At 38.7% G+C, this 15,783-nt stretch overlaps 1 protein-coding gene across 4 annotated transcripts in view; it reads right to left on the reverse strand.

Moving 5' to 3' along the window:
- Nucleotides 1-6,829: 6,829 nt before the first annotated feature.
- phrf1 (PHD and ring finger domains 1) overlaps nt 6,830-15,783 on the reverse strand; it is a 47,302-nt gene continuing 38,348 nt past the window's right edge. For 2 of the 4 annotated variants that reach the window (XM_041218507.1, XM_041218506.1), the window contains exons 15-18: nt 14,219-14,373; nt 10,521-10,745; nt 8,431-8,559; nt 6,830-7,998 (exon numbers count right to left, since the gene is read on the reverse strand). In XM_041218507.1, coding sequence (XP_041074441.1) covers nt 7,879-7,998; nt 8,431-8,559; nt 10,521-10,745; nt 14,219-14,373 — 629 coding nt within the window. In that variant the 3' untranslated portion in view covers nt 6,830-7,878. The remainder of the gene's footprint in view (nt 7,999-8,430; nt 8,560-10,520; nt 10,746-14,218; nt 14,374-15,783) is intronic. The other 2 variants (XM_041218505.1, XM_041218508.1) reach the window with 2 other exon arrangements.

Raw genomic sequence — 15,783 nt, forward strand, 5'->3', positions numbered from 1 at the left:
TAACATTTTGATTTAATTTTGCTGCTGGGTTGTTAACAGGGAATTTTATGTATGTAAAGTATGCGCTGTATTACGTCCACTTGTCGTCTCTTTTGGCAAGTGATATTTTCAGAATCATATCGTTCTGAATTAAAATACTACTTCTGTTGAAAATATAGTACTCTATCAACAAAACCAACTACAGTACATCTAAATGGAAGCCTATGTATTTTAAAACAAAGTCCTTTTGTTATGTACTTTTTAACATTGAATCGTTATGTTCCCTGAAAAAACTGACAAGTTTTTGTCTTACTGCTGTGTTATTCCGCCAACTTGTGCACTAACAAATTTCAATGAAAGAATTAACGTCAACCTTTACAGTTCCTCAAACCCATGTCATATTTTTTTTTCTGTACAAAATGTGTGTGTGCAGGGCAGGGGGTTGTTTGGGTGGGACAGGTTACAACGAGCTCACCTACATACACGGCAAATCAAATGAAAATCAGATATGCGACATGCTCGTTTAACCATCACTTAAGTCAAAATGTTATAGGGTCGGATATGTGAGTGCTTTTTAATTAAGGCCTTTGTAGCAGGGGAGGTTTGTGCTGACTGTCTGGCGTATGCATGGTCGTACAGGTAGGGGGCAGCAGCCTCGTAAAATCGGCCTGTCAGTCACGGTATTGACACAGAGGTGGGAAAGAGGGTTTTGTGGGCTTTACCTCTCTCTGAGTGGCTGAGGGGAGGGCTTTTATGGATTGCTGCATGCTCTGTGGTTCCCTTGGGTCTGCCCCCTCTAGATCTATACAAGCCAGCGGGAGCGCTACGGGTGAACCAAATGCAGCTGGAGAAAACCACAGCATAAAAAAGAAATTATTTGTGCAGCAGGGAAAGAGCTTGGGCAGACCCTGATAATTGAATAGGGTAGTGAGGGAGCGCATGAGCGTAGGACGTAGACCCGGGCCATTTGGATAGCGACGATGGGGGTAAACGCTGCAGAGTGCAGTACCTTTATTTTGTAGTTTTATTACTGTGTTGTATTTTCCCTTTTTCTTTCGCATTTTGTCCTTTATGATTGTTATTTCCAGAGCACCTGCAGTGGACTGTTTACCTGGACTGGTATGCCCTTGGACTTGTTTACCATTGCTGGTACTCAAGCCACAGACAACAGCGCCCTCTGCAGGCTAAAAATAAGAATTTTAGATTGAAACATTACACAAACATAGCCAGGTGCATTGATGGTCTTAAGAATCATAACTCCTTCTGAAACAAAAGCGCAAATCATATTGTTCACATTCTTTACCCAAAATATTCACACCAATATTTACAGAGGTAAAAACATTCAGATTCTGTGAAGTTTGTGACTAGCTTCACATTAATCCCGCTTAATAAGCTATCTTTCAAAATGAATCCCTCTATTACAGGGGCACGGGAATAAATTGATCTTACTTGGCTGTTTGCGGGCATGCTGACTATTGCATTGGTTCTTATTTTAAACACTGCCTTCCCACAACATATACAGTAATTATATATATATATATATATATATATATATATATATATATATATATATATATATATATATATATATATATATATATATTTTTTAGAGGGAGTTATTTTTGGCTCACTCTGATAAGGCCAAGGCAGTAACTGTGCGTAAGTGAGTAAGCTGCACTTATTCTTTTAAATAATTTATATAAAATACACAATGCTAATATTTTTAAATAGCATATTTAAACAGATAACCATGAATAAACTAAAATAAAAGAGGATATATAGCGTCTCGCTTTGTCTCAATTTGGCAAATTTGTCAACACTACTCTAAACATCGCTCATCTCCAGTACAATTATTCAGAGAAAGTGGATTCGTAACAAAACCTACTACGGTGTTTCCCTTGTCTGGTGAAATTAAAAATATATATATATATAGAGAGGGAGAGAGATAAAATTAATTCTAAATACTGAAATGTATTATTTTTCTCAATAACAGTCGACGAAAGTGCTCGCTTGGCGTATTAACATCCCACCTCTCCTCATGAATGATTGGACAGCTGTCAGATCTTTCACTTTCCCATTGGTTACTCACTCGCCTTCAGTTTTCAAGCAGAATACCGTGAATGGCCTTTGCTTGCTTTTGATTGGACAGCCGCATAAAACTTTTTGGCTCTCTTATTGGTTAAACTTACTGTCAGTACCTGAAACTGAAACAGACACAGTTTATGTCCCACCCAGCTAACTTATTATTGGGCTACCGCAGAGAAAATGCAGATATTCAATTGGTTGATTATACCGCAGAGGCCCTTGAGGAAAAAAAAAAATATGTTGAGTTCCTACAAGCACAGCATAAGCGAGCAGCACTGTCAAAAGACTGCTGCGACACTTTTGTTGGAAAACGTATTTAAAGCTTTATTTATTTTCCGACGCTACAACTCGCTAGAAATGTGTTCACGACACATAACTTAAGAACAGCTGCCGCAGGCATGATGGCCTGGCTTCGCGGGCACGAATTTGCCTGCGAGCACCACTTTGAGGAACACTGTTCTATTAGGGCCAGCTATTACTAAGGCTCAGTACAACAGAGATTCAATGCTTCCTATCTTTGGAAGATACAAAGTTATAATAAAATAAAATTACAAAGTTGAACACATAGAAACACAAAAAACTTTAAATAATAGCAAACTTAGGCCAGTTAGCTACACTATAAAATACCATTCATATAAGACTTTCTGTAATCACAACAATCATTACTATTAAAACCATTCTTCCATTAGAAAACTACTTTCCTATGCTTATTATCATAACCCTAGTTCTCTGAAATAGAAATGTAACCATTACCAAATGGGTATTTACCTCCTAAAGACGTGAAATCTGAATAAAATACGTAAAAGCTGCTTGTAGAGCCTGTGACGCAGTTATGGCCCGTCCCCGAGGGCACAAAATGATAGCACTCACAGACCTCAGCATCATTTGCGCCTGCTGCAATCATGGACACAGTGACCTCGAAGGTTAATGGTTACATATCTATTTCATGGAACCTGGGTTATGATAATAACCTAACGTTCCCTTTCAAGTACAAAACGTAGCCATTACCAAATGGGTCAGTATACCCAAGCCATTGCAAGGGCAAGATTGCCACTGCCATGTGCATTACCATTCGGAACCCCAGTAACAAGTACCTAGGGCTAAAACTGAGGGAGAAACTTACCTCTATGCCTGTGTTGTAATGGTCGACTAAAAAGCCTCCCTTAACACTAGTTCCAAAACCAGTTTTTTGAGGATCCACAACATTTAGACATTTAGTAGAACTTATTGAAGGTACGGGGAGTAGTCCACACTGCTGCATTGGATGCACCCAACTTTTCACCCTGTCAATGTAGTATGCCACAGCCTGCACTGGGCAAAGTGTATGGAGCTGTCACTCCCTGTCAGAGTGGAAAGGAGGTGGATAAAAAGCAATCAATTCCACAGACTGGTTGACATGAAATGCCGATAGTCATCAAAAAATTGTTATGGAGCGTAGCCTTTGTCCTGGCTTCTGCAAAAAGTAAGCAAGCTTTCGCAATTGAAAATGCCTGCATCTCACTCAGCTCCCTTGTGGAGGTGATTGCGAGCAAATTTCAGCTCAGCTGAGTGCAAGGGCTCAAATGGAGGCTTCATGAGTGCATCAGTGAGGAGTGTTTAGCCTCCAGTGAGGAACAATATCCTTCATAGGTGACCAAAGCACCTTTCAGAAATTGGTCATGGGGAGACAGTCAATTTTGACATGGCAAGCTGAAATAGCTGCCACATAGACCTTCAATGTAGAGGGGGAATTCCCCTCATCAAACATGTCCTGCAAAAATTGTAGTATAACTGCCATGGGACAGGTTGTGTGGTTGAACCCCAAAGGCAGGCATCACATATGAAAGATGCCCCACTTGTACCCGTACTGGGATCGCGTGGATTCTGTTCTGGCATTTTTCAGGGTGTCAATAACCCTGTTGGACAGACCAAGGCACCTCAAATGCAGCCGTTTAGACACCAGACCCAGAGCTGCAGGCTCGATGGGTCAGAATGCCATAAGGTCCCCTGCACCTGACTGAGCAGGTTGCGGTGTTTGGGTAGTTTCCAGAGCTCGCTGCTCAGAAGCTGCATCAGGGCTGAAAACCAGAGTTTCTTGGGCCAAAAAAGGTGCTGGGCTACTAAGAGCACCTTGGCCCTGTTTTGTCTAATTTTCTCTAGACACAGTAGGAGCATGGCGATTGGTGGGAAAGCATATACCAGTTGCCTCGGCCACTAGTGTGCCAAGGTATCTATCGCCAGCAGGTCCCTGCCTCCTTTTTTTTTTTTATAGAGAACCAGAGGGGACAGTGGGTCAATACCTGGGAGTCAAATAGATCTATCTCTGCTCTCCCGTATCTCTCCCAAATGAGGCTCACCACCTTGGGTTAAGCCTCTATTCTCAGGTGATGGGAACTCCCACAGAGATGGGTTTCGCCCCCAGTTTGTTACCCCAGGCAGATGTACTGCCTGCAATGAGAGGAGGTTCTCGTGTGCCTTGAGCAAAAGTCATGAGCCATGCGATAGACAGTGGGAGACCTGAGGCCACCCTGGTGGATGATGTAAGCCACCACTGTTGTGTTGTTTGTACGGACAAGCACATGTCTTCTTCGAACCTCCTGCAAAAAATTCTACAAAGATCAGGTAAACTGCCTCCAGCTCAAACACTGATGTGAAGACCCTGCCAGGGGGGGGGTTCTACACACCTTGCGCCCCCTACCATTCCACCCAGCGCCCAGCACAGGCTGGATGCATCCATGGTGACGACCTCCCTTCTGATGACACTGCCCAGCGCTACACCAAGGCGTAGATGGGCAGGCTGTTTCCACAAGCCTTTAGACGAGACACTGTCAGTAAGCGCCCACAGTTCAGCGCGGGATGAAAAACCCTGCTGTTGAACCAAGCCTGTAGAGGGCGCATGTGCAGGAGCCCCAATGGTAGGGTCTGGGAAGCTGCTGTCATCAAGCCCAGAAGTCTCTGAAACATCACTACCGTGAGCACTCTGTTGAGCTGAAAGAGCTTTAAACAGGCAGCTATTCTCTGGAGACCTGGAGTTCAAGCACACTAGAGATAGGAGGCTGTCTGAGAAGGCGTGAGCTGGCTCTTCACATGATTCATGGTAAGGCCCAACTGTTGAAGGTTGCTGGTGACAAATTCTGTGTGGGCCTCTGCATGTGTTGCAAATGAGCCAGTTGTCCAGATAATAACACTCTGATGCCTTTGAGTCTCAAAGGAGCCAGGACAATTTCCATTTACTTCAAGAAGGCACGGGAAGCTAGCGAAAGGCAAAATGTTAAGACACAGAACTTGTACCTGAAAAGTGAAAAACAGATACTTCCTGTGTGCTTGTTTTATGGGGATGTGGAAATAGGCATTTTTGAGGTCCACCGTGGTTAACCAGTCACCTGGTCTGATTGACTACAATAGCATCAACATTTTGAGCCTCCTTTGACTAGGATACAGGTTGAAGGGAGCGGGATTATAGACCAATGAGTAACTGGTCTGAACAGCAGTAAGCACCCAGTTGCCTGTGGTGTACTGACATCAATACTCTAGATGACTCCAAAGGGGCCCTGTGACACCAATCTCCTAGGGCTGCTGCATGGCTTGTGGTTTGGCTTGAGGCTTCTGCTTCTTCTACTTCCTCGGGGGAGAAGAATCAGAGGAAGACCATGAAGACAGTTCGCTGCGTGGGTTACTTTCCCAGGTGCGTTGCCCGTTCTCCCTTAGTACAGTCATGGGGTGAGAATGCAGCCACCTCTCTAACAGAGGGTGGTGGGGAAGAGCACTGTGCAGGAATAAGGGATGCAGAACACTATGTAGAGCTGTGGGAGACATTTCTCCAACATGCACTCAGAGAAACGTGCACAAAACTTGCAGAAACTGCGGTTTACCAGTGCCTCCTTGGCATGCTCTGGCACCAGGCAGGAAGAGCATCTGTCGTGCTTGTCCTCAACAAGCAGACTGGCCTTGCATGTCTTGCAGGGATAAAACCCAGGCATTATGCAACAAGCAAGCAATGCAGTGTACAGTATACAGATGTGCAGGTGCTGCCTCAATCTCCTTAGAGAGCAACCAGGCAGGTCAAAATCCAAACAAGACCGGTTTGGTACTAGACCGAGGGCATGAGCATTGGTTGGTAATGGGTCACATTCATCTGGGGCACAAGGCCGCATTGGGACATAACAAGCAACAGGCTGTAATGAACAAATTCGTGTAATTAGTGAAAACTATTACAGCAATTATTTTAACATCACATCAATTTCGTGTAAAAACACAATAAATGCAAAATTTATAGCAGATAGAGGTAAGTATTTATCTGAACAAGGCTCATCCATCAGGTCAGTCTTGAAAGAAAAAATGGCACAGAGGTCTGTGACTGCACTGCTTTTGTACTCTCGGGGGTGGGCCACGACTGTGTTACAGGCTTGGTGAGCAGCTTTGATATATCTTATTCATGTTTCGGGTTCTTTAGGCAGTAAATACCCATACGGTAATGGTTACATTTCATGCTTGAAAGGGAACCACTTCTCTACCATTATAATATATTTTCTTCTTTGAAAAGTAAAAAAAAAATACAATTAAAGTACAGCCCTCTTTACCATCTTGTACGTAGATGAAAACCGTGCTTTCAAACAGTGTTGCACTTCCATGGTCATTGCACCTGGAAGAGTAAAACTGTCGCAAAAAGACACCGCTCAGTTGAAATGACAAGTGTAAGTGTAACTTATATCCTGAAAGTAACAAGTGGAAAGAGAACTCTCTTTAGTCGAATGTAGTACTAGATATAATATTTTAAAATGAAAATAAATGTTCGCTATAACATGTGATTCTTTTATAACTGCACAATTGAGACTATGCAATCCCTTACAGTGAAATGCAGTATGTGCACTGTAAATGTATGGGTATTTACTCCGGATTGCTTTATATAGTGTTGTACCTTCTAGAGATATTTGTAGGCTGCAGCTATGACAAAGATAATGAAACTATTATTTTATAACATTTTGTGTATTTACCAGGTGTATCAAAATGTAAAGTACATACACCCTTTTTTCTACCCGCACCCTGTGCAGTGCTCCCAGCCAAGATCGGCGATTAAAATAGGCTTGCACTTAGTGTTCACTCCAAATAGCCATGCTTTTAATAGAAGAGTCACTTTGGACAGAATAGATGATTTATACATTCCTGTATTATACAAGAATTAACATCCAGATATGACCTTTTAAAGAATATTCAAACATGAAGAATCCATCCCCTTCAGTGAAAAAAATAGACTGGAAAATAGCACCAAAAGACAATCTTGACAAGTGGTGGCACAAGATGGGCTCGACCCAAGACAGATGTATGTCACGGCCGTTATTACAAATTGGTTTCTGTTCATAAATTACCTATCTTCTAATATGATCTGCCCACACAGTTTTCAGGAATACAGAAATTAATGGTACAATTGAATTTAATTTAGAGGAATAACAGCTTCTGCTATTAATAAGGGAGGACATTAACTACTGGTACTCTTCGCTGACCTAATGCTGTTGTGAACATCACAATAAGCATCTGAAAAACAAGCAAAAACAACAGTATAAATGCACCCTGGGAAGGCTGATAGACCTTGAACATGCTTTTCACGTTTTTACTTGCCTGGTGTAATCTGTGAAAATACATGTGTAAAATAGCCGTAAAAAGGGTAAGTCCTGTTTCAAACATTAAAACGCATTTTCAGTGCTCTTCATCTTTAATGTTAGTAGAACAGAACATGAACGTCCATAAACGTCTGCGTTAACAACATTTAAAAAACTGCTTCCTTTGGAGTGGAATTGGCCTTCAAGAGTCCAGTGCTTCATGGTTTGTTTCAATTCGTTAACTTGATCCCATAGACTCCTCGTTGTGTTTTCTTGCATGCTTGTACTTGTCGACATATGCCTTGACTAAATTTGAAACTTTGACTGGGTTGATTTCTCCACTTTTGCTGTGACAAACCTAAGCACAACAAACAAAACAAATACCAAGTAATCCAGCTTGCATATTGTTTCATGAAATCTGTGTGTAGATTGCTTTCCCAAATTAAGTTTTCTCCAGAATCTGCTGGACTTAAAATAGTTATTTGTAGGGAAACAGATAAGTCAAATCTGTTCTGGTCAACACTGCTTTAACTACATTACAAATATTGATATTAAGGGTTGATGTTTATTCCCTGATGACTGTAAATAGCTACTTTTCCTACATTAATGACAAAAAACAAGAGAGGCTGTAAAAAATATGTATAAAATGTAACACTAACAAAATACATAGAGTACTATCTTAGGAATTAAGCTTATATTACTTAATAAAGTGATATAATAGGAACTTATATTTATGGATATTTTTTCAACAATGTAGTATTTTCAGGGCTACCTTAGACAATATCCTTACCTTCTGGACAGCTTTTCGCAGAATGTCCTTATATTCCTCCTTGGTGATGTCCCTTTTCTGGTAAAAGGGTTTTATTGCAAGTTTAACTTCCTCCACTGCCCTCTCCTGCATGTGAAGTTTCTTCATGTACTGAAATGAAGGAAAATGTACATAAAAAAGAGGTTTTTCCTCACCAAATAATTAACAAGAAACAACAGCTTTGTTTCAGGTCTAATTCTACACATCCTTTATATCCGGTAAATACTGTACATTTTCAAATATAAAAACAACTAAATAAAAATCAATCAGTTAGGAACCACCAGCAACCAGGAGGTGCTACCGTGCCCAAACTTTTATACAGGTATTAACTAGTACACTGAACACGGCACTAGATGAAATGTTTGTTTACTTGGTTTCTTCCATCTTAGAATTCTGGGGTCTGTTTCACAAAGTGCTTCTGAAGTTAGAAGCTAGGTGGCTATTAAATCAAGATTTAGCAGTAGTCTAGAAGATCTTCTATTGTCCAGCTTGCTAGTATGACTCCGCAGTAGGTGATGCGAATGATAATTACCATGGTAACTGTACTTGCATGCGGAACATCTAAACCAATACATGTTGATAAGTACACTTCTCCGAACGGACAAAAAACTAAAAAAGATTTCAGAAACTATAACATTCAAAAATCTAGTGGTGACTGTCAATGAAATGTTCAGTTGAAAAGGGTGTCATGTATTTTAACTGTGTGTGAGTTTATTTAGATATTTAACAAAACAAAGTTTACAATATGACTTAATAAAAAAATCTAGCAAAAACAAATCATACTTTCATGTCTTGTTTGAAATAATGCAAATATAGGCACGGTATAGAAATACCATGCATTTCAAACTATGTTACGGATACATACAAGCGTTGGTTATGCTTAAAAGTGTAGATAAAGAGAGAATGCATTATTATTATTATTATTATTATTATTATTATTATTATTTGAAACTTTTAATTAATTCCTGTCTTATTTTTACTCCATCTTGTTGTTCTCCAGCAATAAAACACTTGTCTACATTTTATATGAACAACCTAACGTCATATTCTTCAAAAGGCACGTCAATACAAATATTGTACAGTTACTGAAACAACCAGCTCACAGACATGCTGCAGGTAATAACAGAGGGCTCCTCCAAAGTTACTTAGACACAAGGACTAAGAATTCGTCTCTTGGCAAGGCTGCGGGAAACACAGGAAATAATTTGTGATGCTGTTGCCTTACTAATAAAATGTAAATCACCAACATTTCTTTGAAATTCGCCAGATGCATAAAATGCCAAAGTTACAAACATTTCGGTTAATACAACGTGGCTTCTCATTGTTTGCTATTCAAGATCTCTATTCTCAAGATCTATTCAATATTCTTTTTTTTTCCCCTTAGGAAATTTCTGTCAAACCCATGATCACAGGTTTGCTGTCACCGTTAGTGTAACATGGTATTTATTTAGCTTTGTCCACTCTCTGGTAGCCACTAGAAGACCTCCAATGGGCTTGCAGGCTTAGAATTTAACAACAACAGAACAGTCTCTGGAAAGCCGGTAGATATTTAGCAGGTCCTTCTAAAGTTACTGATACCTGTAAAACATGAAACTGATAGAAGGATGCTAACTAGTTTAGAAGCACTTTGTGAAACAGGCCACTGCTGGAGAATTCTTATTAAGGTTTGTTTCAAACTATTCAATTATTCATAAGTGAAGTGGTTTGAACATAAACCCCTCAAATCGAGTAGCTGTGAGATGAGCTGGAGCATAACATTTATTAGATCCCACAAATGAAAGCATCCCTGCCACAATAGATATTGAATCTATATCTCTGCATTTTTTTAATCTGGTTGAATGGGGAACCAACCACACTGACGGGTGTTTCTAATAAAGTATCTGGGCTCTGTATGTGTATGACTCTAGTTTTTGACTGGGCAAGAGGTCATTCACCAGGTGTGAAGAAAGACCTTATTTCAGCCTAATAAGAAAACAACATCCTATCAATGCTCCCTTGTAGCCTCAAATGAACTTCTCAATAATGGATGTAATTGTGTAAATCAGTAAAGCTGAATTCCCATCTGTTCTTACTTCTTCATTATTTGCCTTGTCGGTTGCATGTCTGCTTTTGCTAATTTTCGCTTCCTCTTTTCCTGTTGGTGTTTTCAATCCAAGCTGTAACACACCAGCTTGTACATTCAATTCTGGTGGGAAGGTCTGTCCAGCAACAGAACTAACTTGGGAAGGGCTGATTGGGGCACAGGAGGATGAATCTGGAGGAACTGTAGGGGCCAGGGGCATGGTTTGGGAAGAATCCTGTTGATGGAAAATGAGAGAAATAAGATACAACACAATAGGGATGTGACTAGGTAAATGAAGGCACTGACACTGCTTTTAATTTGATTTAAATAACAGAATAAAGCATTTACGAGTACAGTTATTAGTTTTCACCATCATTAAGTCAGAAGACAGTAGGGCTGTAATGAAAGGTACATTTTGACCTTCAAAGGTTCAGAACACATTACCGAACTAAGGTTTGAACATTTGATAGTAATAATTAGCATAATTAACTGGTGACCGTCACCATAACTACTAGTTTACATTTGACTGAAAATCCTATTACAGGTAATCCATATAAATGAAATGAAACATTCACATGTACTTTAAAAATACGTAATGTAGAACAGTAATCATTTTTTTATCATTTAAATACAAATAAAAATCCACGTTGTTTATGTTCACATAATTAATGCTGCTTGAAATGTTCTTATACAGTAATGCTGGACAAAAATGCATTTTTCTGTTATCGATTTTTGGCTGTACATTTTCACGATAATCATGAATATCTGTAGATAAAACAAGAGGTTTCTCTGTTTTTTATCATTTTTGCTGTCTTCTATCTTTCTGCCTGTGCTGTGACCTTTCAACTCTGGTTTGTTTCTTTTTTTTAAGGTACAGTGTTACAGCTGTTTCAGAAACAACCACTCACAATCAGAATGTTTCTATTAGTATATTAATTCAGCGCACATTTTACACTAAATGACCTCCACAAAGATGTACATTTATTCTAAAAAATGTACGCTAAGCTCACTTCAATGTAAAGCGCTTACTGTGAAAGGACATTTATGCCACAGGCAGACAGTCAGTGGTGTTTGCAGAGCTAAGTAATAGGCATTATACAAATCAAAAGATCTAATTTTGCATGTGAGTGACATTTAATGTGTGTTTCTGTTAACAGAGAAAAGAGAAAAAACATCTGACAGTGCATGAATTCATAATTACACTGAAACAGCAATGAAGTGTAACTTTCAAGCAATCAACATTCTATATTACTGCTGCTTCAACCTCAACTTTCATTTTCATTTATCTATAAATCACAGCTTGCTGCAGTCAAGTTTCAGTCACATATTTATTTATCCTTGAATAACACTCTCCCACATGTGTAACCAAACACCAATAACTACATGCTGCTGCCCCTATCAGTCTCTGAAAAGAATTACACCTAATCAGAAGTCAGTTATTATAAACTTTCATCAAACACCACCCGCCAATGCCACAAACAGCAAATCTATCACATTTCAAAGAGAAACAAGCTACCTTTATTCAATTAAGTCCCATTTATGAAAATGAACCATGGCTATGCTATAACACAGTTTGTTATGAACACATGTTTAATACTTTAATACTTCCAAAAAAAACATTTCCAAAAAAAAGTAAATAAACAATAAGATGCTGTCCTGTTTTATTTATGTATTATTATTATTATTATTATTATTATTATTATTAATAATAATAATAATAATAATAATAATAATAATAATAATAATAATAATAATAATAATAAACAAATAGCAGTGTGTTTATTTTCTGTGCTGAAACATGATTTTTTTCGCCAACTGCCAGTTTGTGTGCACGCTTTCTTGGGTTAACATGCACAGTGCAAAAATCTGATTACTTTGGCACAGACAGAGAAAAAAAGGTAAGTGCTTTTTAAAATGCTATTTAGCAAATTGCCAAATACGTATTACAGTGCTTTGTTTTGTAATAATTTGCACTGATTTTTTTTGTATAATACATGTGCGGTACCACATTGTGATGTTTTAAACATACTGATACACCTGACATTGTTAATTTACAGTGCCGCCGACATTAATAAAGCAACTACTAGGTAGTATAACGACTCCCTCTGAGATTGAATATTTTAAAAGTTTATTGGCTGATTTGTTCCGTTTGGTATCGGCTTGTTTATTAATGTTAACCACAGTGGTGGAAGTATGAATAATGATACCGTGGCTGTCGACAATACTGGATTGTATGTTATCTCTTTTTGTAAACTAACTCTATTTTGTCGTCTTGTATTAATTAAATTTAGTTTTAATACGTGCAATGCTGCATTCCAACCACATCAGTTACACATATCTACAGTATTGTTATCACCCTGCACTTTTAAGAACGTCTGTTTTTTCCTGTCAGCAGCTCTGCCTTCTCTCTTTAGATCTTGGTGGGGATTATGACCTTGACCCCCCCTTTCCTTCTCTCCCTAGACCTTGATCCTGACCTGGATCTCCTTTGTTTTCTGTCCTTTAATTTTGACCCCCTCCCTTTACTATTATATCTTTCATAGCTTTTTTCATGCTTATGCTTTTTCTTTTCTGCACTTTCAGGACTGCTAGAGCAAGAATGCCTCCTTTCTTTTGACCTTGACTTCCTCATCTTCTACCTCTCAGAGACCCTGGATGAAGAACTTGCTGAACACCTACCTTGTGACCTTGATCTGAAAAGTTTTGTCTTTTTTTCCCCTTACTTTTGCCCTTGGTCAATTCTTTCTTTGTGGCCTCTGAACTACCAGATCTGGAACAGTCTTTAGAAGTCCTTCTGTCCCCAGATTTACAACTTTGGTTCATGCTATGAGCAGTTTGCAAGCCCAACCTAGAAGGTGAACTAGACTTGTTCTTCACAGACGGACTTCTTCCCATTCTTCTTAAATTTCTTTTCATTTCCAGTACTTGATGTTGAGCTGGATCGTGAGTGCGAATGTACTTCCTTTTAATGTACTTTACTTGAGATTTAGCTAAATATCTCAACATCTGTCGAACTGGCATACTTGTGGTACCACTCTTACCTGCATCAGGTAATTATCTGTTATATAGTGAGTAAGCTGGGCTGCAGCGGCAGGCTCAGAATGGCTAATAGTTACTGCAATACAAGACAGATTACACGATTTGTAATTTTCTAAATGATTAACAATTTTCTAATCGATTAGTCAAATAAACATTTACAGCATGCCCATCCCTACTATAAACCTTTTCTTAGTTATCATTAACAGAACAACATTTTCAGAAATCACTTTTCTGTTGATGAATTTATTTTCCAGATAAGACTTTACTTAGACTTTGTAGAAGACTTTGTTGTTTTGTTACCACGACACTAAGTTGCTTTCAAGATCCGACAACCAATAAAAATAAACCACACTAAGAGAATATGGGGCATATCAAACTTGTAATTTTGTGACAGGCTCTATGAGTTTCACTTGAATCACAGTTTAAAAAAAAAAAGAAAAAAGGCAAAAACAAAAAGAACAGCAGCAAAAATAATAAGGAAAATGCATAGAGAAAATGTTTATGTTTTTTTTTTTTTTATGAGACATTGTAACTGGCAATTAAAAATCAATGGCAATTAAACATTTTATAAATAGAAGGTATAAATGGGCACGGTTACTGGGCAGTTACAAAAAAGATAAGTTGAGATCATCCATGATGCTTTTGACAAATCTGGGTGCAGGCACCAACCTGTGAAGGATCAACACCGGAAAATATTGGTTCAGGAACCATGTAATTGGTTGGAGGATGTTCATTTAACTGCACCTGATTCAACGTCTGGCTGGGATCCGGTGCCTTCCAGGTACCTTCCTTGCTTCTTCGTTGCATTTTATAGAGAGGAATTTCTAGAAGAACAAAAAAAAGGAGTTGCTTTCCCCTCACACGCCAATACTAGAAAAAGAAATGCTTAAGCCTACCGAGTTTGATTTGGAAAAACAGTTAACCGCAGTTGCAAGAACAGAGACTAAATAGCTGCAAAACCAAGAAGTACATAGCAATACATATTTAATAGATTATAAAATAAATTTATAGATCTATCCACAGTTTCTTTTTTTCTAAATATATTCATTAGATTTTGCGTATCCGACTTAGAGTTATAAGAAGGTTATGTGCATGCTTTGCAAACATAATGTAGGACATATTCCCTGAATATGATAACACATGAAAAGGTATTAGAAACGTAACTGGATTCATTAATGAAACTGTGTGGCTTGAGAAACAGGGCAAACTGCTGTGTCTTGAGAAGGGGGCCTCTGGTTTGCAGACATAATGTCCTACTGATTAGAGGACTGGCGCCTGAACTTGATTAGGCTGAGCAGACAGTTGAATTATGTATAGATAATGCACAAGTGCAACAACAATCGTTTTGACGCAAGGAAGCCATAAACTAGCGATGTCCCAGTAGAAACGAAACTAAAGCTAAACAAGGTGCTGCAACTCTGGGATTCTGCCTAAAAACGGAATGAAGACGGGACCTGAAATGGATCCAAGACAAGGAAGCAAGCTGCAAGCGAGTCAACGACCACAAGCAACGAGACTGAGGTCTGGCTAGAAAACTGCCGTAAAACTTACAGCAACTGTTAACGAATAAACCAGTCTCGGTCTGCTCTACACCTAAAACCACAGTATCCAAAAGAAACTGTGTCCTACTACCTGCGTAGCTAAAAAATTAAACGAAGAGGACAGAGTGGACAGGCGCTGTTGTGGATCCTATACCAAGGATTATCGACTTTGTTGCAGCTGTTTGTTGATTCTATCGAGAATTGAAAGCTTTGTTGACAAGTCTGATCCAAAGTGGGACTGAAGACTTTGTTGCGGAGAGGAGAGTTTTATACTGGACACTTCAACAGATTGAGTTTCCAAGCCAGCAGACCAAAAGTCTAAACTTCAAGGAACTGTTGAGTACAATTCCAGTTGTATTTTCCTTTCATGGAACTAAATTAATTAATTCTAACACATTCATGTAGAATTGAACTGTTAATTATTTAGTTTGCACACTTTGCGTGTGAAATAACTTTTACTGAAACTTGATGAAGTAACTATAAGTAATCTAACTCATATTGTTGTATGAAGAATGTATTTAAAAGTAAACTTGCCATATACTTAATCTATATACCATTTTAATTTAAAACTTTTCAGATTTCTGTTTATTATTTGTGTACTTAATAAAACACTACTATTGATTACTCATTCCTTGTGTCTGCGCGTGAATGTGTGTTCATAGTAAATCCTTGATCTTTAGAACACGTCAATTT

This window comes from Polyodon spathula, chromosome 19 (genome assembly GCF_017654505.1).
Source record: "Polyodon spathula isolate WHYD16114869_AA chromosome 19, ASM1765450v1, whole genome shotgun sequence".
Lineage (NCBI taxonomy): Eukaryota > Metazoa > Chordata > Actinopteri > Acipenseriformes > Polyodontidae > Polyodon > Polyodon spathula.